The following is a 26,719-nucleotide window of genomic DNA, read 5'->3' as shown; positions in this document are numbered from 1 at the left end:
GACTGGCAGGACTTGGTTGAAAAAATTCCTGCTCATGATTGTAACGATTATAAATAAATTTTAAATGGTCAACGAATTATTTACTTTATTCTTTTGTTTAATTTTCTTTGATGCAAGTTTTTATTTTAAATGATCACCTTGGCTAACTGGATTTAGTGTGGGTGTGAATCTTTTTCTGCTTTGTTACTCTATAAAAAGGGCTAAAGCTGAATGAAATTATGCTACAGGCATAACATACTAAGGGCTAAGAGCATTAAAGGTAGTAGGAGGCAAGTTGTAATTTGACTCAGAATACAAAAGGCAAAAGCAGTGCTTCTAAGATAAACAGAAAATTCTGCTTTTACCTCTATTTTTTTGCCTAGCTTTAAAAATTAGACCTTTTTTCCCCTCTAACCCATTAAAATATTTATAAATGCAAGCAGTTTTTATTGCTAGGATTATGATTACTTCCCCATGAATTTTTGAAGATGCTAGGCATTTAGCTTTTTTAAAACCTTTCCACCCAATCCTAAAACAACGGAACAATGCATATATCAAGTTCCAGCTTGTTCAGTGCATTCTCCTTTCATGTGATGATAACATTGTACGCCATATTGCAGGCCCTGTTCATCTAAATTTTGCCCAGGCATAGCAGTAGCCCCATTCAGTTAGGGATCCTTGCCGAGGAAACAACTCAAGTGACTATTATTGGGGGTAGGAACTTGGAGAGAAGGATCTGGGGAGTGAGAGAAAGAGAGCCTGTGAAAGGGGTGTGATTTGGAGACTCATTGGTAAGAATGCTGATGAACCAGCCCCCAGAATACTTTTGAGCTAAAAGCATTTTCTTTTTGTATTTGTCACAGAATATAGAAGAAGTGAATCAGAAAGGGGATGTGAAGCATTTACTTGGCTGTTTATAAAAAAGAACCATTAACTTCTTTATATAATATTGATATCTGTTTTAAATTGATTAACTTTAAAATCTCCAGAGGAATTCCCCCTTTTGTTCTTGCATCCTTTGGCGGGGGAGGGGGGGGCATACATTCTCTTGTTGAAGTTGGATACTTTTTGAGGCTATAATGTCCAGATGGCATAGCCTAGCCCGCTTGTACAGCAGGCTGGCAGTTTGATTTGGAAATTTTGAAAAGTTTAGATTCAAGAGCAGTTTGCTAATTCTTCTTTTCTATGGAAAGCATTTTGTCTGCCTGATAGCTCTGTGTCTAGCTTGGATGATAATTTCTTTCACTAATGGGCCTGAGAACATAGTAGTTTCTCTGTTGTAAGCAAGCCCTTCTTTGCCTTGATTATTATGGTTTTCACACACAACCTTTTTGTTGTTGTTAATCTTCACCTGAGGATATTTTTTCCATTGATTTGTAGAGAGAGTGGAAAGGAGAGAGGGAAGGGGGGAGGGAGAGAGAGAGAGAGAAAGAAACATTGATGTGAGAGAAACACATAGATTGGTTGCCTCCTGTACACACCCCAATCGGGGCTGGGGATCAAATGAATCTGAGACCCTTGAGTGTGTATGCTGATGCTCTAAGCACTGAGCACTGGGCCAGGGTGGTAAACACAAACTTTGTACAGTACGAACCAGTTGCCTTTCCACTAATAAACAGATTAATGTTTTGTAATGCTGAAGGAGAGAGATCAGAACACAGATGTTTATAGACTTGATTTTGTCTAGATTTCTTTTTAAACCTTCAGTACATCACTACTAAGATTCATCCCATATTCCCCTCTTAAATTCTTTTCCTCTTCTTCACACCCTCCCTACTTACCCGCCCACCCCTGAAACTCCCATCACTCACTCATCTTAAAATTCAGGTTTAGGAGTATATGTTTAGTGTTCAGAACTCCTACCCTTTACTGGAGAAAAGAAAGCCTTTTATACCTGTTTTTCATAGTTGTTTTTTTCCCCCCTTTTTTCTCCTCCTTTGTGGTTTCTATTAATCACTTAAGGTTTAGACCCAGTGTGCCTGATGGGCTGTGCCCAGGTTCAGAGCCATGCCAATCGGTGGGTGAAGCACTTGAGGCCCTGATGGAACCGCTGCAGCAGCAGCCACCACAGCAGCAGCCACCAAACCTAGCTCCTCTGGGGATGGATGCCAGAGAGAAGCAGGGACAGCAGATAAGAGAAGCCCAGTTCTTATTTGCCCAGAAGCTGGTCACACAGACTCTCCTTTCTGCCACACCTGGGCGGCCTTCTGGCAGCCCTTCCCTGGGTCCCTTAGCCAGAGTTCCTTCAGCCACAGCAATGACCCGAGTTTTTGAACGGAGCAACGCAAACTCAGAGCCTAAGGAAGAGGAGGGAGGCTTGGAAGATGAGGATGGGGATGATGACATTGTAGAGGTGGCTGAGAAAGAGGCCCAGGCCGCTTCAAAATATTTCCATGGGCAGAAAGTTGCTCGCCAAGACCCCAGAGTGGCACCCAAATCTGGTCTCCTTCCAGCACCAGGGCTCCCACCACATGGACAGCAAGCTCAAGAAGACCATACCAAAGATGCTGCCAAGGCCCCACCGTCAGTCTCCACAGCTGGGCAGCCAGGCTGGAATCAGGATGAGCATCTCAAGCAGGTCAGTCTTTCTGGTGTGGGGGTCATTTGTTCTTCCTAAGGCTAGTCAGAGAGGGGTGCTGGACTGTCAGGGCCAGGGTCTGTGCCAGTCTATGCCTTCTTACCCTACTTCAGTGACCAGTAGTCTAGGCATGATCTGACTTTCAATTTTTCATCATACCTTTTTTCTTGATTAAAGCAAAGAAATGTGTAAGTTACTGCTCATATAGATTGTTTCAAGTTTGAATAAAAGAATATCAATAGAATCTTTTTTTTTTTTAAGGAAGGATAAGGTTGCAACACTTAAGAGGGATATCTAAAAATGAGATGCATAACTCTAATTACAATTTTTCTTTAATGTAAAAGAACAATCTTGCCTGCACAGTTTCTTAGCTTCAGGCTAACTCAGGATCATACTCTTTTGTGTATGTGTGTGTATAGTTTTTTGTTTTATTTGGGGGGGGGGGGGGGATCATACTCTTTAAGGACAGTTTTGTTGTTTTGCCGCTAAATGTAGCTGATAAGAAGAACTTGCATTGTGTATGTTTTCTAATAAAGAGCCTTGTATAATAAACAAGATTTCATTTCACAGGAAAGGGCAGACATCAAAATTCCCATTTTAGCCAAGGCTAGCTTGTGATTTTTAAAAATATATATATTTTATTGATTTTTTTTTTTTTTTTTTTTTAACAGAGACGAAGGGAGAGGGATAGAGAGCTAGAAACGTCGATGAGAGAGAAACATCAACCAGCTGCCTCTTGCACACCCCCCATCGGGGATGTGCCTGCAACCAAGGTACATTCCCCTGACCGGAATCAAACCTGGGACCCTTCAGTCCACAGACCGACGCTCTACCACTGAGCCAAACCGGCTTGTGATTTTTAAGTAAAGCTGAGCATTAGTATCATCTAGGGAGCTTTAAAAAATATATAGCCCTAGACTGTTTAGCTCAGTGGATAGACCTGCAGACTCAAGGGTCCCGGATTCAATTCTGGTCAAGGGCACACTCCTAGATTGCGGGCTCGATCTCCAGTGTGGGGCGTGCAGGAGGCAGCCAGTCATTGGTTCTCTCTCACCATTGATGTTTCTATCTCTCTCCCCCTCTCCTTTCCTCTCTGATATCAATAAAAAATATATTTTTTTAATATATAGATTGCAGGGTCCTAATGAGTTATATCTGGAGGTGGAGTCTATGGAATCTGTTCTCAACCAAGCCTTTGATTCTAGTTCCTCTTTTATTTCTGACCTTCAAAGCACTTTTTCCTCTCCCAAAGAATGGGAGCCAAAACCCGTTTGGCTCAGTGGATAGAGCATCAGCTGAAAGGTCCCAGGTTCGATTCTGGTCAAGGGCATGTACCTTAGTTGCGGGCACATCCCCAGTAGGGGGTGTACAAGAGGCAGCTGATGGATGATTCTCTCTCATCGATGTTTCTAACTCTCTCTCTCTCTCTCTCTCTTCCTCTCTGTAAAAAAATCAATAAAATATATATATATTTTTTAAAAAGAGAAGAATGGGAGAATGGGAGCAAAGTTAAGTTGTTCCAGGTAAAGTGACTTATTGGTGCTTAGACAGGGAGCTCATGATAAAGCTAGCATTATCTGCATATTCCCAATAAGCACATACTCTTCATGTGGTCCAATGGTGCTGTTTAGAAATCACTTTTGAAAAGCTGTGCATTTTCATGTGCAACTAGAAGTCACATAAGAAAAGAGCTTTGGAACCAGAAAAATCAGCGTCTTTGTATAAAAGAACCTGTGCAATTATTTGATAATAGTGGTGTTGGCAGAAGATTTCCAGAACCAACAAAGTGGGGTTCAACTTCCATCTCTTCCATTTATTACCCTGTGATCCTTTTAAAGAAAAAATATTTTCATTGATTTCAGAGAGGAAGAGAGAGAGAGAAACATCAATGATGAGAGAGAATCATTGATTGGTTGCCTCCTGCATTGAGCCCACAACCCAAGCATGTGCTCTGTCTGGGAATTGAACCATGACCTCCTGGTTCATAGGTCGACGCTCCACCCTAGAGCCACACTGGCTAGGACTTTACATCTCACTGAATCTGTGTCTTCTCACAGATTTTAAAATTTTTTAGTGGCTTAAAGGGGAAATTTTATTGTAATCACTGGTTGTGAAATGTCAATCATATACCCTTATGAAAAATTTACAGAAGTTATCAAACTTACTTGCTAACAGAGATATTTAAATATTTTGTGAATTTATTTGCTAACAGAAGAGAAAAAAATATTTAGAAGGGGAGTAAAGGCATTTTATGGCTCCAGGTTTTTTTTCTCCTGTTGACATACCTTTTCTCTTGTGTGATCCAATGTTGAACTCAGTGGTAAAAGAGTGCCACATTGTGGAAGGGTGACTGAACTCAAGCAGAAGAGAGTGCAGAGTGTACCAGGGAACATTAGCACACCCTGACAGGTTAAAAGATGGCACCTTCTTTGTTAATTGAAAAGAAATGTAAAATGAGAGAGATAGCAAAAAATATATTAATAAAATAAAAGGTTTCCGGCCTTTCTCTCTTCCCTTTCCTGACTTATGACAGCACACTGTCATGTTTTACAGACTGAGATTTTCATGTATTATTCTGATACTGTAAGGAGCCTAGAATGGGCTGCCGGGGAGAGTCTGTACTGAAAGATCTTTCCAGCGAAGGGTTTCTGTCAGACCTGCTGTGGGAATAGGAGGACAGGAGTATGTTGTGAGGATTAACTGAGCTGGTATGTGGTTGGTAGTAGTGCTCCTTGGGGCTCTTTTTAAAAAATCCTCACCAGAGGATATTTTCCCCATTCATTGTTTTTAGAGAGTGCAAGGGGGAAAGAGAAACATCAATGTGAGAGAGATTCGTTGATTGGTTGCTTCATATTGGCACCACTACAGGCCAAGGATCGAGCCTGCAACTGAAGTATGTGCCCTTAACTGGGAATCAAACCCTTTTGTCAGGAGGACATGCTAAATACTGAAAAACCAGCCTGGGTTCCAGGTGCTCTTTAATGCAATCAGGGCCACCTCTGCTGATTCTGTGCAGACCTGCTCTGAGGGAAGATGCTGAGACACATAGGGGTTTTCCCTCAGATCTCCAAGGAGGTAGTGACAGAGATAGGACAAGGATCAGTTCCACAACAGCAGCAACCTGGCCCCTAGCCCAGACCTGCCTCCCAGCTGATTGCTCTGGTTTAGCAAAACATCTGTGAGTTGCCGGCAGCCCCCACACTGCTGGGTGGTTGGCAGGGTTCCATGCTGACGGATGAGTCAGCTCATAGTGGTATCCTGCCCTGACAGCACTGGGAAAGTTCAGGCCAGAGCAGCTGGGCTGCCCCTGCCTTGGCAGCTGGCCAGCCTTTGGGTGTGTGCAGTTGTTCTTAGAAAGTGCAGCCGTGTGCGAGGAACAAGTGGAGCTCCAGAGTCTGTCTGTCTTCAGGAAGTGCGGCAGGTGTTGAGGTCAAGCCATTAGAGCTTTGAAAAAAAGAGACTCTTCAGAGCTGGCGTGTGTGTGCACACATGTGCACTCAATGGCAGACTCCAGCGCTGTTTTCTAGACAGCAGTAGCCCCATGGCTCACAGCTCAGTGCTCAGAGGGACTGGCTGTTGGCTTCTGAAACTCTTGAGTTCATTTTAAGTCTCTGATGGATACTCACTAACTATAGACTGCTTGGCAGAGCACTGCCAAAATGCCTTATAAATGCCAACTTAGCCGAGGCCTAATCTTGCCCCCTGAATTTACCTTCCCCCGGGATTTGGAGATTAGGCATTGGGTAACTATGACTTAAAACCTTAAACGTGTACCTTTTTTTCCTTCTGAATTTAGTTTTACCAAATCAAGTAAGTCTGTGCCCTCCTTTTTCTGATCCTGCTTTTGAAGCAGTAAACAATGTAGGGATTTAAAAACCTTTTTAAAATTGTGCTTTGAAAGAGAGGCTAAAAAGATAATATTGGGAGAGCCTATGGAAACCATTAGGATCCATGAGACTAGTTTTTTGTTTTTTTTTAATGTTTTATGTCTTTTGTTTCTTAAGCAGTTACTTAGTAGAGAACAGAAATAAAGGATCTCTTGCTCCAGTGATTATTACAAAGATTGACACAAATGATCTTATTGTTAATGCACTGCAATGTTCATTTTGTTTTTTTATACACAACAGACTTAGAGAGGCTTCTCTGGGCCAGGCCTGTGCTTATAGACTAAGGAACGCTTCTCCCGCAAGGACCTTATGGTCTAGCAGAGGCAATGTGGGAACCTCAAGAGAGGTTGGGTTTTGGGTTGCAACAATTTCATTCTTTCTTGTAGCCCAGTCACTCAATCTGGGCTATGCTACAGATAATTTAATTTTTAAATTAATTTTTTACTTTTTAATACGTTTTTATTGAATTGAGAGGGGGAGAGGAAGGAGAGAGAAAAACATCAGTGAAATCTCTTTTTTTAGAACATGTGAAGTCAAAATAATTTAATGAATTCTCTTTGAAAAACCTTTTGGAAAATAATTGCTTCTCAAGCCTGGGTCCTTAGAAAGAGTGTAGGATTCTCTTGTGCCAGAGTGATGGCAAGATGAATAATGCCACTGAGCCCAGGGTGCTAAAGCCAATCAGATTTCAGTGGGCAGAGTAAATAATTGTAAAACAAGTCAAGAGACAGAGCTGAGTGGCTCTTCTCTCAAGGGAGATCAGAAGAGCCCTGTCAGCATACAACTAACTGTGGAGAGTGGGGGGTATTCCTGGCCTTCTTAGGGTTGGTTTTCTGTCCTGAAAAAAAGGTAGTACAGGCTTTATTTGTCTTAAACCCATTAGTGGACCCAGGTTTCCAAAGGGAGCACGGACTCCCTCCTATAGAATAGAAACACGAGTGATGGCTTGATAGGCACGTGGGAGCCCGAGTGCATGGGTCTGATTTTCTGCGTACTTTTGGCAGTCACTTCAGTTACTGAGTGTAGAAGGGAAAAAGGATGACTGACTGCTTGGTCTCCAGAACCTGTTACAAAGACTTCCTCTAAGTAGTAAGGTGTGTTCTCTTGGGTTCAGCCTGCTTTTCTTGGTGCATACTGCAATGCATGTCTTTGGAACATTTGATGCTTTTTGTAAAAATTGTGCCACTATTGCCTGGACAAAAGTGAGGTCAAAGCTTTCCCCAATTTCTTTGTAGGATTATCTTGCCTGCCCTAGCATCTAGAATCACAATGAATCCATCTAGGTCAATGGTTTTCAATTGAAGGCGATTCCCCACCTTTCCTGACTCCAGGGGTTGTTTGGCAATGTCAGGAATATGTTTGGTTATCATTACTGGGATAGGTTGGGATTGGGTGGCTAAAGATCAGGGATAATATTAAGCAGCCTTCAATACACAGGGAAGTCTCCCACAACAAAGCATTAACTGGTCCAAAATGTCCCAAAGAATGGTAATCCTCTCCTACCATCATCTGGGATTTATTTTAAAGATATTACACAGATGCGGTGTATTTGTTTTGCTTTATTTTACTATCTCCCTCCCAAGATATAGCAAGCAACTAAAAGCCATCTTCCTATAAACACAAATTATAATTTCTCTTTATATTTGCTAATACCCAAGCCATTTATCTGCACCGTCTCAGAGTCATTTCAGATTTTTCTAAAATTTCTTCTGTATTGGATTCATTTAGATTTTCCCCCCCAGAGTTCAAAATTATCTGGAATCAGACATTTTCATGTATTTTTTCATTAAGCTCTAGATCCTATGTTTAAAAAACAAAGATATTCCAAAGGTGGAAGAAGAATATGAGTGTGACCCTAGCCATTTTGGCTCAGTGAATAGATGTCATCTGTGGACTGAAGGGTTGTGGGTTTGATTTTGGTCAGGGGCATGAACTTTGGATGCAGGCTTGATTCCTTAGCCCTGGTTGGGATGAGTGTGGAAGGCAACCAATGGATGTGTCTCTCTCACATTGATGTTACACTCTCTCAGTCTCTCCCCCTCCCTTCCACTTCCTAAAATATCAATGGGAAAATATCCTCAGGTGATGGGGGGGGGGGGAGAGAGAGAGAGGGAGAGGGAGAGGGAGAGGGAGAGGGAGAGGGTTGAATTGTCATTAGGATCTGAATACTTTTGGAGCTATAACTTTTCAGTCTTTATTACCTTTGTAGATTAGATGCTCCATAAATCCTAGATACTATACTAAAACAACTTTTTTTCTAGAGCTGTGACCAAATTCTAGTATTCTAGAGTTCTCTGAAACATTTTAGGATTGTGTAAGCTGAATCCATTGCACTTTTGTCACTGCTTCTTCAATATTAAAATAGGATGTGTGAATGTTTTTTCTTTAGGTAGAGGTATACTTTATATTAAAATCTTATAAATACAATATCAGTGATTTGAGTTCTGATTCTTACACCCGTGTCGCAAATCTCACACTTTCTTAATTTTTAGTGACTTGCTCTATTAGTGAACCTCCATTTCCCTGACTCTTTGGACTAACTCTTCTGAAGCCCTTTCCACATTCATAAATGTTCTACTATTTCCCAAATTAAAAACAAAAAACAAACAAACAAAAAAACTCCTTGATAAATCTGACTGATTTGATTGTTCTAAGGCAGTGGTCGGCAAACTCATTAGTCAACAGAACCAAATATCAACAGTACAATGATTGAAATTTCTTTTGAGAGCCCAATTTTTTAAACTTAAACTTCTTCTAACGCCACTTTAAAATAGACTCGCCAGGCTGTGGTATTTTGTGGAAGAGCCACACTCAAGGGGCCAAAGAGCCGCATGTGGCCACAGTTCTAAGAAAATGAGATGTCACTTAAAAATCTTCCTTCCAGCTTGTTCTGTAGTCCTAACTGTCTACCCATTCCTCACAATAAAGCTTCTCAGAGGAATTGCTTGAATTCCTTACCTTCACTTTATCACCTCCTACTCCTCAACATTCTTTAGTCTGGACTCTCCCATGTCCCTGAAGTTACTCTTCGAAAGACTGCCAATGACCACCATGTTGGTAAGCCCAGCCTGCCCTCACTTCATTTGATCTCTCAGGATTATCAGATACAGTCAGCCCCTCTCCTTAAAATTTTCCCTTTTGCTTTCTAGAGCCCTTCTATTAGCTTATTTTTCTTATCTCTTTTTCATCTGGCCTAGAACTCCAAGTTCCCCAGTGCTCAGTCTTAAACTCCCTTCTTTTTATGTTCCCCTTGGGCAATTTCTTTCACTTTCATGGCTTAAATACTGGTCTGCAAGCCTTTGATTCCTGTACACATCGTTTGAGCCAATGTTCCAATGTATATATATTCCCACCTATTTTATTTATTATTTTTTAAAAATATTTTTATAGATTTCAGAGAGGAAGGGAGAAAGAGAGCTAGCTAGAAACAGTGATGAGAGAGAATCATTGATTGGCTGCCTCCTCCTTATCCTCTACTGGGGATTGCGCCTGCAACGTAGGCATGTGCCCTGACCAGGAATCAAACTGTGACCTGCTGATTCATAAGTCAACGATCAACCACTGAGCCCCACCTACCAGGCCTCACCTGTTTTCTTGACATTCCACTTAAATGTTTTATTGGCATCTCAAGTTTAACACATATAAAATTGAACACTTGGTTTCCAACTTATTCCCCCACAATTATTTCCTCCTTTATTTTTCTCTGCAAATACATTTCTTTTTTTTTCTTTTTTTAATATATTTTTATTGATTTTGTACAGAGAGGAAGGGAGAGAGATAGTTAGAAACATCGATGAGAGAGAGTCATCAATCAGCTGCCTCTTACACACCCCCCACTGGGGATATGCCCGCAACCAAGGTACATGCCCTTGACCGGAATCGAACCCAGGACCCTTCAGTCCCCAAGCCGATGCTCTATCCATTGAGCCAAACCGGTTTCGGCTGCAAATACATTTCTATTGAGTTGGTCATTCATATCAGAAAACTTAGCATTTACTATCTTTCATATCTCTTACTCAGTTATTCCATCTGGTGATGTTCAATCCATCACCAAGTCTTATCAATTGTTTCATCTAAACATCGAAAATCCTGCCACTTTTTTGTTTCCGCTGTCACCTACCTAATCCAAGCTATCTACATACTGTTATAGATATCATATAGTTTGTCTTCTCTCTTCCATCTAATTGTAAAGGCCCCAAATCTACATAATCTGATCCCTGCCTGCTTCTCCAGCCTTCTTTTTGTCAAAGTCCGAACATATCACTGTGCTCCAACTATCCTGGCCTTTGTATATGCTACTCCTGCCTAGAACACTCCTCCAGCCTCTTACCCAGTCCTTAGTTCTCACTTTAACATCACTTCCTCACTTTCTGTCAAGATGGCCAGATACGTACATGCGGTACTAGCATCCTCCCACAACCATGTCAAATTACAAATAAACTATAGAACAACCATCATTCAGAACTGTATGAAATCTAGCTGAATAGAACTCCTACAACAAGGGATTTAAAGAAGAAGCCACATCAAGACTGGTAGGAGGTGCGGAAATGCAAGAAATGGTCTAGTTTCACAACCACGTGTGGGGGATAAAAATTGGGTGGTATATTTTGGCTAAAGGAGTACCCCCTGAGGAGCAAAGGTCCCAGCCCCACACCAGGTTCCAGTGCTGGTAAAAGAAGTCCACATAACTTCTGGCTGTAAAATCCAGTGGGAATTAGAGCTAAGTGAGACAGTGGGCTGCTGGAGTAACAGACAGTCCCTTTAATTAAAAAAAAAAAATAAAAAAAAAATGGTTTTAGAGAGGAAGGAAGAGAGAAACATTGATTGGTTGCTTTCCATCCTTGCCCCAACTGGGGATTGAACTCACCACCTTGTGGTGTATAGGACAGTACTCCAACTGAGCCATACCAGTCAGGGCGAATGTTCCTTTTAAAGGGTCTGCACATGGACTTACTCTGGCTCACTCTTTCTGAACTCCAGTGCTGGGATAGCAGCTCAAAAGGCACTAGGGACATATAGGGAGGAACTAAATAAAGTGTTTGGCATCAGGATGAGAGCTGGGGGGAGGCAGCTTTCTCCCAGACAAAAGTAGTGGCAGAGGCCATTGTTTCTTTGATGAGTCCTTCCCCCACAGAGGTGGTAGGGAAGCACCATATCTGAGTCTCCTCAACCTGGCTATCACTGTTTGCCCTGGTAAATCCCTGAGACCCTGCCTCACCAAATTTGTGGGTCCACCCAAGTTGTTTCCACTGCCATATGAGTTATCCACCTTGGCTTGCACTTCACACTTTCCTAAAATCTCAAACGAGTAGCATCTAGCCACACTGTGCCCTGAACTTCTCACTAAGTGAGTGTCCCAGGCCCACCACTAGCAGCAGCCAGCCACAGTTTGCAGCTTGGCCTCTCCTGGGCACACCCAAGCCCAGCACAAGTGGCAGCCATCTAAAGATCCCTTTGTGGTGCAAGCCTGGTGGACCTTGGCAGAATACAGGCAGTGGATAACCTTGGACTGCAACTCCTGGAGGGTCCCCAGAGCCAGCCAGTGCACACAGTGGACAGCTTCAGACCATGTCAAAACACTGCTTGACCACCTTCACAGTGACACACTCAAGGGGTGGACTTAATTGGGTACCAGAGCCCCTCTGAAATAAGTGGTTACAGACAGTCCTTGCATCAGATCAGCCTGGGGATGGCTGTGCCATTGGACCCTACATGACACCTATTACATTAGGTCAAATCTAGGGAATATAGCAGCTCTATCTAATATAGAAACACACAGAGAGGTTGCCAAAAATTAGAGAAAAAAGAAACACATCCCAAATGAAAGAACAGAACAAAACTTCAAGAAAAGAACCAAAGTGGAGACCAGCAATCTACCATATTCAGAGTTCTAAACACTGGTTATAGGGATGTTCAATGAATTTAAAGGAAGAGTACTTGAACTTAGAACTTCCAACAGCATAAGAAAGGACATGGAAATCATAAAAACCAGTCAGAAATGAAGGATACACTAACAGAAATGAAGACTAATTTACAAGGAATCAAGAGTAGAGTAGATAAAGCTGAGAAACAGATCAGCAATTTGAATTATAAGGAAACATAAAACACCCAAACAGAGCAACAAAAAGAAAACAGAATCCAAAAAAATGAAGATGGTGTAAGGAACTATGGAACAACTTCAGGCATATCAACATTTGCATCATAGGACTGCTGAAAGAAGAGAGAGCAAGATATTAAAAACATATTTGAAAAAATGATAGAAAACTTCCCTAACCTGGTGAAGGAAATAGACATACAACTCCAGGAAGTGCCAAGAGTCCCAAACAAGATAAACCCAAAGAGACCTACACCAAGACACATCATAGTTAAAATGCAAAAGGTAAAACACAAAGAGAATCTTAAAAACAAAAGAAAAGCAATTGGTTACCTACAAGGGAGCTTTGCAGGCCAGAAGGAATTGGCAAGAAGTATTCAAAGTGATGAAAGGAATTACAACCAAAATTACTCTATCCAGCAAAACTTTTATTTAGAATTGAAGGACAGATAAGAAAAAGCTAGAGTTCATCATTACCAAACTAGCATTATATGAAATATTAGTGTCGTCTTTAAGAAGGAGAAAAAAGCCAAGACCAGTTTGGCTCAGTGGATAGAGCTTTGGCCTGCGGACTGAAAGGTCTCAGATTCGATTTTTTTTTTTTTTTAATTATTATCTGTGTACATATTTTAACATTGCCAGCCTCCCCGCCCCTCCATACATACCCTCCCTCTCCTCCCCAGAGTTTTGCGTCCATTGGTTATACTTATATGCATGTATACAAGTCCTTCGGTTGATCTCTTTATCTCCCCCAGATGTCCCTACCAGGTTCGATTCTGGTCAAGGGCATGTTCCTTGGTTGCGGACACATCCCCAGTGGGGGGTGTGCAAGAGGCAGCTGATCGATGATTCTTTCTCATTGTTGTTTCTAACTTTCTGTCCCTCTCTCTTCCTCTCTAGAAAAATCAATAAAATATATATTTTTAAAAAATATATAAAAAATATGCACCCTCTCCAACTAAACCCTGGCCTGTGTGGCTTAGTTGGTGGGAACATTATCTCGTGTATCAAAGGATTGCTGGTTCAATTCCTGGTCAAGGCATATACCTAGGTAGTAGGCTCAATCCCCAGTGGGGGTGTGTATGGGAGGCATCTGATCAATGTTTCTCTCACACATCAATGTCTCCCTCCCTCCCTCCCTCCCTCCCTCCCTCCCTCCCTCCCTCCCTCCCTCCCTCCCTCCCTTTACTAAAATCTGTAAAAACATATCCTCTGGAGAGGATTAAAAAAAAATAGAACAATAAAATGTCAATGAATACATATCTATCAAATGAATCTAAAAAAGAAAAATAATGAAGAAACATAAAAGAAGCAGGCTCATAGTTATGGAGAACATTATGATGGTTGCCAGATGGGAGGAGGTTAGGGGTATGAGTGAAAAGGCGAAGGGATTAAGAAATAGAAATTGTGCCCTGACCGGTTTGGCTCAGTGGATAGAGCGTCAGCATGCGGACTCAAGGGTCCCAGGTTCAATTCCAGTCAAGGGCATGTACCTTGGTTGCAGGCACATCCCCAGTAGGGAGTGTGCAGAAGGTAGCTGATCAATCTTTCTCCCTCATTGATGTTTCTAACTCTTCCTCTCTGTAAAAAATCAATAAAATATATTTAGAAAAAAATACAAATTGATAGTTACAGAAGAGTCATAGGGATGTAAAATACAGCAAAGCAGATCCTAGCTAATAAAAGAGTAATATGCAAATTAACCATCACTCCGCAACAAAAATGGTGGCATCCATAGCCACAAGATTGTGGCGCCCAGTCCTCTCAGCCCCCTTCCCCAACCGCCCCCCCCCCCCCCCCCCGAGTTCCCCAGTTCCGGGTAGGGTGGCCGCTGAGAGCGGGCAGCAAGAGAGGCCTGACGGAATGCTGCCTAGAGGTCCTCCTGACCTTTGATAAAAATAAAAAACAGCCGAAACTGGTTTGGCTCAGTGGATAGAGCGTCGGCTTGGGGACTGAAAGGTCCCGGGTTCGATTCCGGTCAAGGGCATGTACCTTGGTTGCGGGCATATCCCCAGTAGGGGGTGTGCAAGAGGCAGCTGATAGATGACTCTCATCGATGTTTCTAACTATCTCTCTCCCTTCTTCTCTGTACAAAATCAATAAAATACATTAAAAAAAACCAAAAACAATCATTTAAAAAAATAAAATAAAAATAAATAAATAAAAGAAAAAAAATAAAATAAAAAACAGTTCACTCCCCACAGAGTGATCCTCCACACACACACATCTGAACCTTCAGGGTCTCAACCTTGGAATTGCCTGCGCCTGCACAGAGTGATCTCCCTGACACATACCTGCAGCCTAGGGTCTCAGCCTCTGAAGCGCCTGCACCCCCATGGAATGATCCCCCAAACACACACCTGCAGCCTCAGGGTCTCATCCTCAGAAGCGCCCGTGACTTGAGCCTGTGATCCTGCCCCACTGGCAGCCTAGGGGAGTCTGCTTTGGAACTTCCCTTGCCTCCAGCCAAGTGATTGGAGAGGAGTGGGGTGGGGTATGTGGGCGAAGCTACCCAGCAAACCATTGGGTAGAAACTTCTGACCGGGTTAGGGAGGTAAATGGGTTTTGTTTAAAATCTTTACAAACTGCAAAGGAAATGTCTGTGGTAGGGTTTCACATCGGAATTAACTTACAACTAATTTCTGAAGGCAAACGGCGACATTGTAGTTACATTACTGGAGAGTACCCCGTGGTCCAGAGGTTGGCTCTGCAGCGTCGGTGGCGGGTGCTCCCTGCCCTAGTTCCTTAGCACCTTGGGCAGGGCTTGAGCCCACCCAGGAAGACCTTTTCCCCTACATTTCTCACCAAGGCAGGGAAGTTTTGTAGACATGAATAAGAAGTGCTCACACACAAGTCCTGAAGATGCCGGGGCTGGCAGAAATGACAAACCAGGAAAAGAGCAAAACCAGAAACACCACGATCCCAACATAGATCATCTTTTTCTTCAGATCATGGTGTGTTTCCCTCTTCGTCTCCTGGAAGTAAAACAGATTCAAATACTGACGATTCTACCAATGGAAAAGTTAAGAGAGAGGACAAAAAAGGAATAAAAGGAGAAAAGAAAAGACAAAAGATGAAACATAAAGAAAAAGAAAGGGGAGAAAAGGAAGAAACAACTACATGGTATCACCTTTCTAAGATCTCATGAAATTCCTATTTATGGAATTTATTTTATGACACTTATTTTTTTATTTTTTAATCTCTTTTTTTAATTTTTTTATTTTTATTGATTTTCACAGAGAGGAAGAGAGAGGGATAGAGAGTTAGAAACATCGATGAGAGAGAATCATCGATCAGCTGCCTCTTCCACACCCCCTACTGGGGATGTGCCCACAACCAAGTTACATGCCCTTGACCGGAATCGAACCCGGGACCTTTCAGTCCGCAGGCCGATGCTCTATCCACTGAGCCAAACCGGTCCCGGCTATTTTATGACACTTTTAGTTTGGATTTACATTTTTACTGGTTTGTCAAGATCATGGCAGGTATACTGTCCAATATGTTTTTAAATATATACATTTTTTTTATTTTCTACAGAGAGGAAGGGAGAGGGATAGTTAGAAACAATGATGAGAGAGAAACATTGATCAGCTGCCTCCGGCACACTCCCTACTGGATATGTGCCCACAACCAAGGTACATGCCCTTGACCATAATCAAACCTGGAGCCCTTGGGTCTGCAGGTTGACACTCTATCCACTGAACCAAACTGGTTAGGGCTGTCCAATGTGTTAAGGAAAAAACCCTATCTAATAAAGAGGGAATATGCAGAGAAGGGCAGTTGAAGGTGACCAGGCTGGCAGGGGAGGGCAGTTGGGGACAATTGGGCCAGCAGGGGAGCAGTTAGGTGTTGATCAGGCTGGCAGGGAAGTGGTTAGGGGGTGATCAGGCAGGCAGGCAGAAGCAGTTAGGGACAGGCAGGCAGGCAAGCAGTTGGGAGCCAGCAGTCCTGGATTGTGAGAGGGATGTCCGAATGCCCGTGGGATCGAGCCTAAACAGGCAATCACACATCCCCTGAGAGGGTCCCAGATTGGAGAAGGTGCAGGCAGGGCTGAGGGACACAGGGCCTCTAGTATAGTGAATAATATTCTAATAGCTGTGTATGGTGTCAGAGGGGTACTAAACTTCCGGGATGAACACTTGGTAAATTATATAATGCCTATTCTCTGGAGTGTATACCTGAGACTAATAATGTATGTCAACTGTAATTGAAAAATAAAAAAAATAATTTTAAATTAAAAAAATTACTTCAGCTGAAACTGGTTTGGCTCAGTGGATAGAGCATCGGCTTGGGGACTGAAAGGTCCCGAGTTCGATTCCGGTCAAGGGCATGTACCTTGGTTGCGGGCACATCCCCAGTAGGGGGTGTGCAAGAGGCAGCTGATTGATGACTATCATCGATGTTTCTAACTCTCTCTGTCCCTTCCTCTCTGTACAAAATCAATAAAATATATTTTTTTTAAAAATTACTTCAAAGGCACTGTCTTTACTTTTAGGGTAGATCAGGTTGTATGCTGTTATTGAACACTAGTGACCCATTGCATGAAATTCATGCACATTTAAAGGAAATTACTTAGAGGGAAATATTTTAATATTGCCATTTGTCCTTTCTCTATAATAGAAGTGTCAGAGATGAAAAAAAATTAGTGAGATGTATATGACAATCTCCCTCCTGTCATGGGACCCAGAGTCAAGGCCCCAACCACCGACTCGTGCCTCAAAATCAGATGACATCCCAGACCTGACATCCCAGACCTGGCCTGCCCCACCCCAGTCAAGCCCTGCCAGATGTGTGTGTGTGGGGAGGGGGCGGGGCACAGCCTCAGGTTTCCCTGGCCCGGTGCTGGTGGGGCGAGGAGCATGGCCTGAGGTCCCCTGTCAAGCCCAATGGGTAGGGTTCACAGCTTCAGGTCCTCTTGTCAAGTCCTGCATGGCGGGGGGTGTGGCCTCTGGTGCCGGGGCAGGGGGGGGGCGGGGGTGTCAGTCTGAGGTTCCTTGTCAAGCCCAGCCGGATGGGGGGTGTGGCCTTAGGTCCCATAGCCTGGCGTCAGGCAGGGGGCGCAGCCTCAGGTCCCCTGTCAAGCCCTGCCAGGCAGCGGGCACAGCCTGAGGTCCCCCCAGCCTTGCGCTGAGGTAGGGGGTGCATCCTGAGGTCCCTTGTCAAGCCCTGATGGTAGAAATGCAGCCTGAGGGCCCCTATCAAACCCTGCTGAGTAGGAGGTGTGGCCGGGGTTGGGGGCGCGGCCTGAGATCCCCTGTCAAGCCCCACCAGGAGGGGGACACAGCCTCCGGTCCCCTGCCCTGGCCCAGCACCATGCAGTTTCATGTCCCTGCTGATTGCTCATTAAAGCTCGTTATGGAAACTCGGCCTCCGTTGAGGGTACAGTCATCTTGTGTTATGGGATCCTCACCTCTGCTGTGGGCACAGCCGTCTTGTATTATAACCCCTATCTCTGCTGTTGATGCACCATCTTTATTACAGTGTGATGGTCAATTTGCATATTCCCTCTTTATTAGATAGGATTATACTTTTATTAGAGACCCAGTGCACAAAATTTGTGCACGGGGGTGAAGGGTATGTCCCTCAGCCCGGCCTGCATCCTCTCACAATCCAGACCCTCATGTAGGGTACAGGCTTGGGCAGCAATCAGGGCCTATCGGGGCTTTCCTTGCCCCAGCTGCCAGCAGCTGGCCTTGTACCCACTGCTGCCACTGCTTGCCATCTGTGTGGCACTGCCCCCTACTTCCCCCACCACTGGTTGGCTCCCTCTGCGGGACAGTCATGAGGCGATGGTGGGGCCCCGGACCAATCACATTACACTTGCCTTGGCTAGCCTGTCACCAGTGCATGTCATAGCATGATCGTCCTAATGGTCGTTCTGTTGTTTGATTGGTTGATTTGCATATTATACTTTTATTACCTATCTCTATATAAAAAGCCAGTGTTTGTATGTATTGGCGGGGGTGGGGGTGGGGGCAATGGTAAAATATGTACACAGATAATAATTTAAAAAAGAAGAAGAAAAAAGCCAGTGTTCATGATGACTAGGACAACCAAACGACCGGTCACTATGCAGTGCATTGAGCATCTCACAGCCCCTTCCCCATGCTGGCCTGCTCCTGATTGAACTCTTCCATCCCAATCAAGAGAGGGCTGCACAGAGCCTGGACCCTTCCTGGCAGCCCTGAGTCCCTGGGGTTGAGATTTCTAATGGTCCTGCCCAGAGAGTAGAGGCGCCTGATGGACAGGGACAGGGACCACAGATGTCCACGGAACACCGCAGAGTTGGCGAGGAGAGGGAGGAGGCAAAGCCAGCAGACATCAGCCCAGAATCCAGCCCTTCCTCCGTAGGCAGTGGGCCCTCAACCCAGGACCCGAGCCCAAATGGGAAGAGCCCAAGGGAGGCTTCAGGAAGCTCTACACAGAACTGTGTGTTGAGAACAAAAGACTTTGTGAGGCCCTGACCATGCTGCTGGCTGGCACAGCTCAAGGTGGAGCTGGAGCACGCCATGCAGAGGCAGGAGCCAGAAAGATTTTGAGTGCAGGGCCTGGAGTACAAGGCTACTGAACTAGATGAGGAGCTGAAGGGCCTGTCCAACCTTTGGGCTGACAACAGTGCTTCAAGGACGAGAACTTGGCTCCTGCGTTGTGTCTGCATCCTCTCCAATCCAAGTCATCCCTCTCACAATCTAGGACCGCTAGCTCCTAACTGCTCACCTGCCTCCCTGCCTAATCACTCCTAACTACTCTGTCTGCCAACCTGCTCGCCCCACCTCCTACTGTCCTTCTCCCCCCTCAACTGCAGCCTCCCCCCCACTGGCCTGCTTGCTACCAACTGTCCCCTACCCCTCTTGGGCCTGCCTGCCCCCCACTGCCACCCCCTGCTCGCCTGCTCACCCCAAACTACTCCCCCCCCACTGCCTGCTTCCCCCCCAACTGCCCCCCCTGCCAGCCTGATTTCCCCCAGCTGCCGGTCGTCCCCCCTGCCAATCTGATCACCCCCAATTGCCTCCCAGTGCTGGCCTGCTCGCCCCCAACTACCCCCCTGCCCCCACTGGCCTGATCACCCTTAACCACCTCTGCCTTGGCCCCCACCACAGTGGTTTTGTCCAGAAGGACATCGGAAGGTCTTCTGGTGTAATTAGCATATTATGCTTTTATTAGTATAGAAGATATTTTAAGCTCTAACCATTATGCTTAGAGAACTGGTATGGTGTCAGTTTTCTGAAATTTATGATAATACCAGGGGCCCGTTGCAGGAAGATTTCTGCAAGAACAGGGCTTCTGGAGGGCTTCCCTCTCGCCACTTCCACCTTTCCCGCCCTCCCCCCTCTCCCACTGCAGCGGGTGGGTGGGCCGCCACCGTGCCCTGCCCTGCCCTGCCCCGCCTGCCACTTTGACCGTGTGTGCCGCCCACGCTTTCCCTCTGGCAGTCACCTTGCTTTCCATTTGCCCTCCCTCTTACTTCTATGTTGTCTTCAGTCTTCACTCCTCCTTCCCTCAGCATATGCAAATTAACTGCTGTCTTTGTTGGGTTAATTTGCATATTCTGATTGGCTGTGGGCATAGCGAAGGTACATCAATTAGCATGTTTCTCTTTTATTAGTGTAGATCCTTTGTATGATCAATTTCTTTAAACTCTCCATATGTGCTTGGAAAGAATGTATTTAATATAATAGATATGGGTTGTAAATCTGTTTGACCAGGCTTATTATTTAAATCTTCCTAATCCTTTTGTTTGTGTGATCAGTTTCAGAGAGGTGAATCAAAATACTCCAGTTTAAGACTGGCCTTGTTTTGATTAGTGTGTTTAACTCATCTTCTGATGTATTTATTTTATTTTTTTTTACACATTCCAGTCTTTATGAGGTCACATTTATTTTTTTTCTCATTTTTTTATTAAGCTATTATATGTGTACATATCTTACCATTGTCTCTCCCCCTCTCTCCCACTCCTATACATGCCCTCCCTATGAGATCACATTTAAAAGAACTATAATATCTGTCTTTTTTATTAGGTTAATTTACTTAGGTTAGTTGTTAGGGTTGATGATATATTTGTTAGCTACTTTTATATTTTAACTTGCATTCTTAATTTTTTTTTTAACACTACTTTCAAATGATGCTAGGAATTCTAGTTTTTCTGCCAGTATTTTACTTTCAATTTATTTTAACCCCTCTTCTAAATTAGTCCCTCTGCTTTCCCCATGGTCAGTATTTATTTAGACTTCCCAGGAGTTTATTCATTTCTTTACTCATCGTTATTTCTTACACACCCCTGTTTCCCTTTGGGCTGGCTCTGTCTTTTCCTTTTTTACTAACTCTTTTAGTGATTTGTCTGTAGTAAACTCAGTCTTAGTATGTCTGAAAAGAGTTTTTTAAATATATATCTATATATATAAATTTACTTAAATTTATACTTTTATTTTGTACAATTACTTGCAGCTTTAGATTCTAGATTGACCATTAGTTTTCTTAATACTGGTAAGGATAAGATTCCATTATCCCTAGCAACTATTTTTGTTGTTGAAAAGTCTATTTATTGTAAGAATTGTCATCTTTATGAATCTTTTTCTCTCTTGGAGCTTTAAAATATTTTATTTTTGACTCTATTATTTTGTACCAACCGCAGCATTTTAGGTTTGAACTTAATTTTATTTATCTCACTTGGACCTTGGTCTGCTCCTTCAATCTGATATGTGTTTGTGTGTGTTGTGGGGAGGGGGTATTCTTTCATGACTTTCTTTTTTTAACCATTACATTAATAGAAGTATTTGAACCTTCTCATTCAATCTTATATGTACCTTTTCTTTTATAACCTTGCTAGAGGCCGATGCACAAAATTTGCACAAGAGTAGGCCTTCCTTCCCCCCAGCTGCCGGCACTGGCTTCCCTCTGGCACCCAGGACTCGGGTTTCCCTCTGACCGCTGGCAGGCATCTGGGACCCAGGCTTCCCTCACAGCCCCAGCTTTGTCTGGAAGGTCATCAGGTCTAATTTTTTTTTTTTTCTAATAAATTTCTATTGTTCATATTATTACAAATGTTCCTCCCCCCCCCCTCCATTGCTCTCCTCCACCAGGTTCCCACCCCACCTTCTGCCCCCTCCCCAGCCCCCCATTGTCCTCATCCATAGGTGCACAATTTATGTTCAGTCTCTTCCCACATCCCCCTCTCCCCTTTTCCCCATGAATCATCAGTTCACTCCCCTTCTATACCTCTGATTCTATTATATTCACCAGTTAATATGGTTCATCAGATTTTTTTTTTAATTTCCTTGGTTTTTAGATTCACTTGTTGATAGTTCCGTATTTGTTGTTCATAATTTTTATCTTTTTTAAAAAAAATATATTTTATTGATTTTGTACAGAGAAGAAGGGAGAGCGATAGAGAGCTAGAAACATCGATGAGAGACAGTCATCGACAAGCCGCCTCCTGCACACCCCCTACTGGGGATATGCCCGCAACCAAGGTACATGCCCTTGACCAGAATCGAAGCCGGGACCCTAAAGTCCCCAAGCCGACGCTCTATCCATTGAGCCAAATCGGTCTTGGCATAATTTTTATCTTTATTTACTTTCTCTTCTGAAAGAATCCCCTTCAGCAATTCATATAATTCTGGTTTGGTGGTGATGAACTCCTTTAGCTTTTTTTTATTAGTGAAGCTCTTTATCTGACCTTTGATTCTGAGTGATAGCTTTGCTGGATAGATTATCTTTGGCTGTAGGTTCTTACTATTCATCACCTTGAATATTTCTCGCCATTCCCGTCTGGCCTGCATGGTTTCTGTTGAAAAATCAGCTGACAATTGTATAGGTGCTCCTTTATATGTAACTACCTGCTTTGCCCTTGCTGCTTTTAATATTCTTTCTTTGTCTTTTGACTCTATTATTTTGTACCAACCGCAGCATTTTAGGGATTTTAATTATGATGTGTCTTGGTGTGGTCCTCTTTGGATTCCTTTTGTTTGGAGTTCTGTGCGCTTCCTGGACTTGTAAGTCTAAGTCTTTCACCAGGTTGGGGAAGTTTTCTGTCACTATTTCTTTCAGTATGTTTTCGATATCTTGCTCTCTCTCATCTTCTGGGACCCCCATAATTCTGATGTTGGTTCGCTTGAAGTTGTCCCAGAGGTTTCTTACATTATCTTCAACTTCCTGGGTCTCTTGCCTTCTATCTTCTACGGAGGAGAGTCTTCTGGCTTTTTATGTTACCAATCTTTTACTTGATTCTTGCGATCTTCCATTCTGTTTTTAGGACTCTGTATAATATTTTTTATTTCAGACAATGTATTCTTTATTTCTTGTTGATCCCTTATCATTCCTTGTTGATTCCTTATTAATTCTAGTTGATCCCTTTTCATATCCTCATAGGTCTTATCGATCTTTTCTAGGAAATTCTTAAAAAACCTTATAAGCATAGATTTGAACTCTATATCCAGTTGCTTTTTGTCCTCCATTTCTTTCGTTTGTGATCTATTTCGTCTCTGCATTTTCGCAGTTTCCCTGATGGGGCGGAGTTTCAGGGTGGAGCCTACAGCTTTGGCTTCCGTCAGTCCTGCCCTATGCGGCTCCTGTGTCTCAGGGTCCTTCAGTACTAGTTGCAAGCACCTCTGAGAGAAAGGTGCCCTCGATTTTCGCCTGCTACCAAACAGTGTAGGCTCTCCCCTAGTGAGCCCTGTATTGGGGTTCAGTTCATTTGGAAGTGGAGTTGGGGGTAGTGTTCAGAGCAGTCCGGAGCCCCAGTCTCCTTCCCGCCAGGGCAATCCTGCAGCACAGCCAACTGTCCCTTCTTTGCGCGCAATGTGCGCGCCGCTGGGACCTCCTTTCGCAGCTCCCCTGGGGTTCCGCCTTACAGCCCAGCTCCCTCTGTGTGAGCCTGGGTCCCCAGGGTCTGGCGTAGAACTGGGTTTCAGAGCAGTCAGAACTGGGGCCCAACACAGTCGGAGTTTTATCTCCTTCCCACTAGGGAACGCCAGCCAGGCACTCAGCCACCCCGCCCTTCCTCTCCGGCTCCGTCCTCTCCGCGCGGGCTGCGTGTCTCCGTACCTTAGGCTTTTACAGCCCCAGTCTCCTTCCCACCAGGGCAATCCTGGCGCTTCCTTCTGGCCTTCTCCTTACTTCCTTCTGGCCTTCTTACTTCTCGTTGTAGAATTTACAGTCAGTCGACTTTCCTATAGTTCTGGGTAATGTCCATTTTATATTTTAGTTGTATCTTATTGAAATTGTTGTGTGCGGCTGCGGCTAGGTATCTACCTGTTCCATCAGGTCTAATTAACATATATAGGATGTGCAAATATCCCATATTCTGGGATATTTGCACATTCTATTTTACAATTTTTAATTATCTTTAGTTCTGTCAGTTCTATTGTATTTTATTTTATTATTTTTTTTTAAATTTTTATTGTTCATATTATTACAAATGTTCCTTTCCCCCCCCTTCTTACCCCACCCTCTGCCCTTTCCCCACCCCCCATTGTCCTCATCCATAGGTGCACAGTTTATGTTCAGTCTCTTCCCACATCCCCCTCTCCCCTTTTCCCCAAGAATAAACAGTTCACTCCCCTTCCATACCTCTGATTCTATTATATTCAACAGTTAATATTGTTCCTCAGATTTTTTTTTTTTTTTTTTTTTTAGTTTCCTTGGTTTTTAGATTCACTTGTTGATAGTTACATATTTGTTGTTCATAATTTTTATCTTTATTTACTTTCTCTTCTGAAAGAACCCCCTTCAGCAATTCATATAATTCTGGTTTGGTGGTGATGAACTCCTTTAGCTTTTTTTTATTAGTGAAGCTCTTTATCTGACCTTCGAATCTGAGTGATAGCTTTGCTGGATAGATTATCTTTGGCTGTAGGTTCTTGCTATTCATCACCTTGAATATTTCTTGCCATTCCCGTCTGGCCTGCATGGTTTCTGTTGAGAAATCAGCTGACAATCGTATAGGTGCTCCTTTATAGGTAACTACCTTCTTTGCTCTTGCTTCTTTTAATATTCTCTCTTTGTCTTTTGACTCTATTATTTTGTACCAACCGCAGCATTTTAGGGATTTTAATTGTGATTTGTCTTGGTGTGGTCCTCTTTGGATTCCTTTTGTTTGGAGTTTTGTGCGCTTCCTGGACTTGTAAGTCTAATTCTTTCACTAGGTGGGGAAAGTTTTCTGTCACTATTTCTTTCAGTATGTTTTCGATATCTTGCTCTCTCTCATCTTCTGGGACCCCCATAATTCTGATGTTGGTTCGCTTGAAGTTGTCCCAGAGGTTTCTTACATTATCTTCAACTTTCTGGATTCTCTGGCCTTCTTGTATCTGCGGAGGAGTGTCTTCTGGCTCTTTATGTTCCAAATCTTTGACTTGATTCTTGCGATCTTCCATTCTGATTTTAGGACTCTGTATAATATTTTTTATTTCAGACAATGTATTCTTTATTTCTTGTTGATCCCTTATTATTTCTAGTTGATCCCTTTTCATATCCTCATAGGTCTTGTTTATTTTATCGGCCTTTTCTAGGAGATTCTTGAACAACCTTATAAGTGTGGTTTTGAACTCTATATCCAGTCGCTTTTTGTCCTCCATTTTTTTCATTTGTGATCTATTTGGTTTAGGCATTTTCGCAGGCAGCTTTCCTGATGGGGCGGGGTTTCAGGGTGGAGCCTACAGCCTTGGCTTCCGTCAGCCCCGCCCTATGCGACTCCTGAGACTCAGGGTCCTTCAGTACTTGTTGGGAGCGCCTCTGAGAGAAAGGTGCCCTCGATTTTCGCCTGCTGCCAAACTGTCTATGCTCTCCCCCAATGAGTCCGGTATTGGGGTTCAGTTCAGTTGGTAGTGGGATTGGAGGTGGCGTTCAGAGCAGTCTGGAGCCCCTGTCTCCTTCCTGTCAGGGCAATCCCGCGGCACAGCTGGCCGGCCCTTCTCTGTGCGCAGTGTGCGCACCTCTGGGACCTCCTTTCGCCGCTTCCCCGGAGTCCCGCCTTACAGCCCGGCTCCCTATGGATGAGCCTGCGTCCCTGGGGTCTGGCCTAGAATTGGGGTTCAGAGCAGTTGGAGCTGGGCCCAGCACAGTCGGAGCTTTTCTCTCCTTCCCGCTTGGGACCGCCAGCCAGGCACTCGGCCTCCCGTCTCTCCGGCTCTGTCCTCTCCGCGCGCGCCGCGTGTCTCCGTACCTTAGGCTTTTACAGCTCCTCCGGCTTCCTTCTGGTTTTCTCCTTGCTTCTTGTTGTAGAATTTCCAGTCAGTCGACTTTCCTGTAGTTCTGGGTAATGTCCATTTTATATTTTAGTTGTATTTTGTTGAAATTGTTATGTGCGGCTGCGGCTAGTTGCCTACCCGAGCAGCCATCTTGGATTCTCTTAGGGACTTGTCAGTTCTATTTTATACGTTTTTAAAAAGTTGTTTATCTTAGTATTGTGTCTAATTTTTATAAATTTTTTTGGCTTTCAAAAATCTGCCTGTTCTTATCTGATGGTTTCTGTTTTGTCCTTTAGCTCTTTGAACCTCTTTAACTTTTAAAAACTTTATATTATGGAATTGTTGAATTTTTTTTTTTTTTTTTTGGCCAAAAATGAGAATGCTAATAGGGACTCTTTGTATCCAAGCTGCTAAAAACTGCAAGGAAATCCACAAAAATTCTAAGAATGTGGCATTTAAAGGTACAGTGGTGCAAGGAAAGAGTATCTTCCTGTCTCTGCACTCATGCCACTAAAATCCTTTACTCTCAGCTCCAAGAAATGGCTCCAAAAGGAAAGGCAAGTTAGCATTTTCCACAATCATTTATTTGAGTTCCTTATGTTCTTGTGATGGTTTGGATTAAAGGGCTATCAGTTAGTTCCTTGACAAAGAAGATTCACTTTGGAAATGGCAAGTGGGAACTTCCTCCTACTTCCTTGAAACTCTCCTGCCTTTCTAGAGTCTTCTCCATTGGAACATAGAGGTGAATAAGGTTTTTTAAAAATTTTATTGGGGTGACATCCTCCTATATAATAAAAGCCTAATATGCAAATTGTCTCCTCGACTGGGAGTTCGACCGGGAGTTTGACCAGGAATTCAACCAGGAGGCAGGGCCGGCAGCAGCAGGTCGCCAGGGGAAGGGAAGCACCTCCGGCCTACAGCTGCTAGGGACCCTACCTGTGTATGAATTTCATGCACCATCCTCTAGTTGGATAATAAAATTGTATAGGTTTCAGAT

At 43.6% G+C, this 26,719-nt stretch overlaps 1 protein-coding gene across 5 annotated transcripts in view; it reads left to right on the top strand.

The window, feature by feature from the left end:
• ARID3B (AT-rich interaction domain 3B) overlaps positions 1–26,719 on the top strand; it is an 82,016-nt gene that overhangs the window by 921 nt on the left and 54,376 nt on the right. For all 5 annotated transcript variants that reach the window (XM_045586922.1, XM_045586920.1, XM_045586916.1 and 2 more), the window contains exon 2: positions 1,942–2,557. In XM_045586922.1, the coding sequence (XP_045442878.1) occupies positions 2,021–2,557 (537 nt within the window). In that variant the 5' untranslated portion in view covers positions 1,942–2,020. The remainder of the gene's footprint in view (positions 1–1,941; positions 2,558–26,719) is intronic.

This window comes from Pipistrellus kuhlii, unplaced genomic scaffold (assembly GCF_014108245.1).
Source record: "Pipistrellus kuhlii isolate mPipKuh1 unplaced genomic scaffold, mPipKuh1.p scaffold_m20_p_1, whole genome shotgun sequence".
Lineage (NCBI taxonomy): Eukaryota > Metazoa > Chordata > Mammalia > Chiroptera > Vespertilionidae > Pipistrellus > Pipistrellus kuhlii.
The sequence above is the reverse complement of the archived record's forward strand: the minus strand, read 5'-3'. Positions and strand labels throughout refer to the sequence as shown.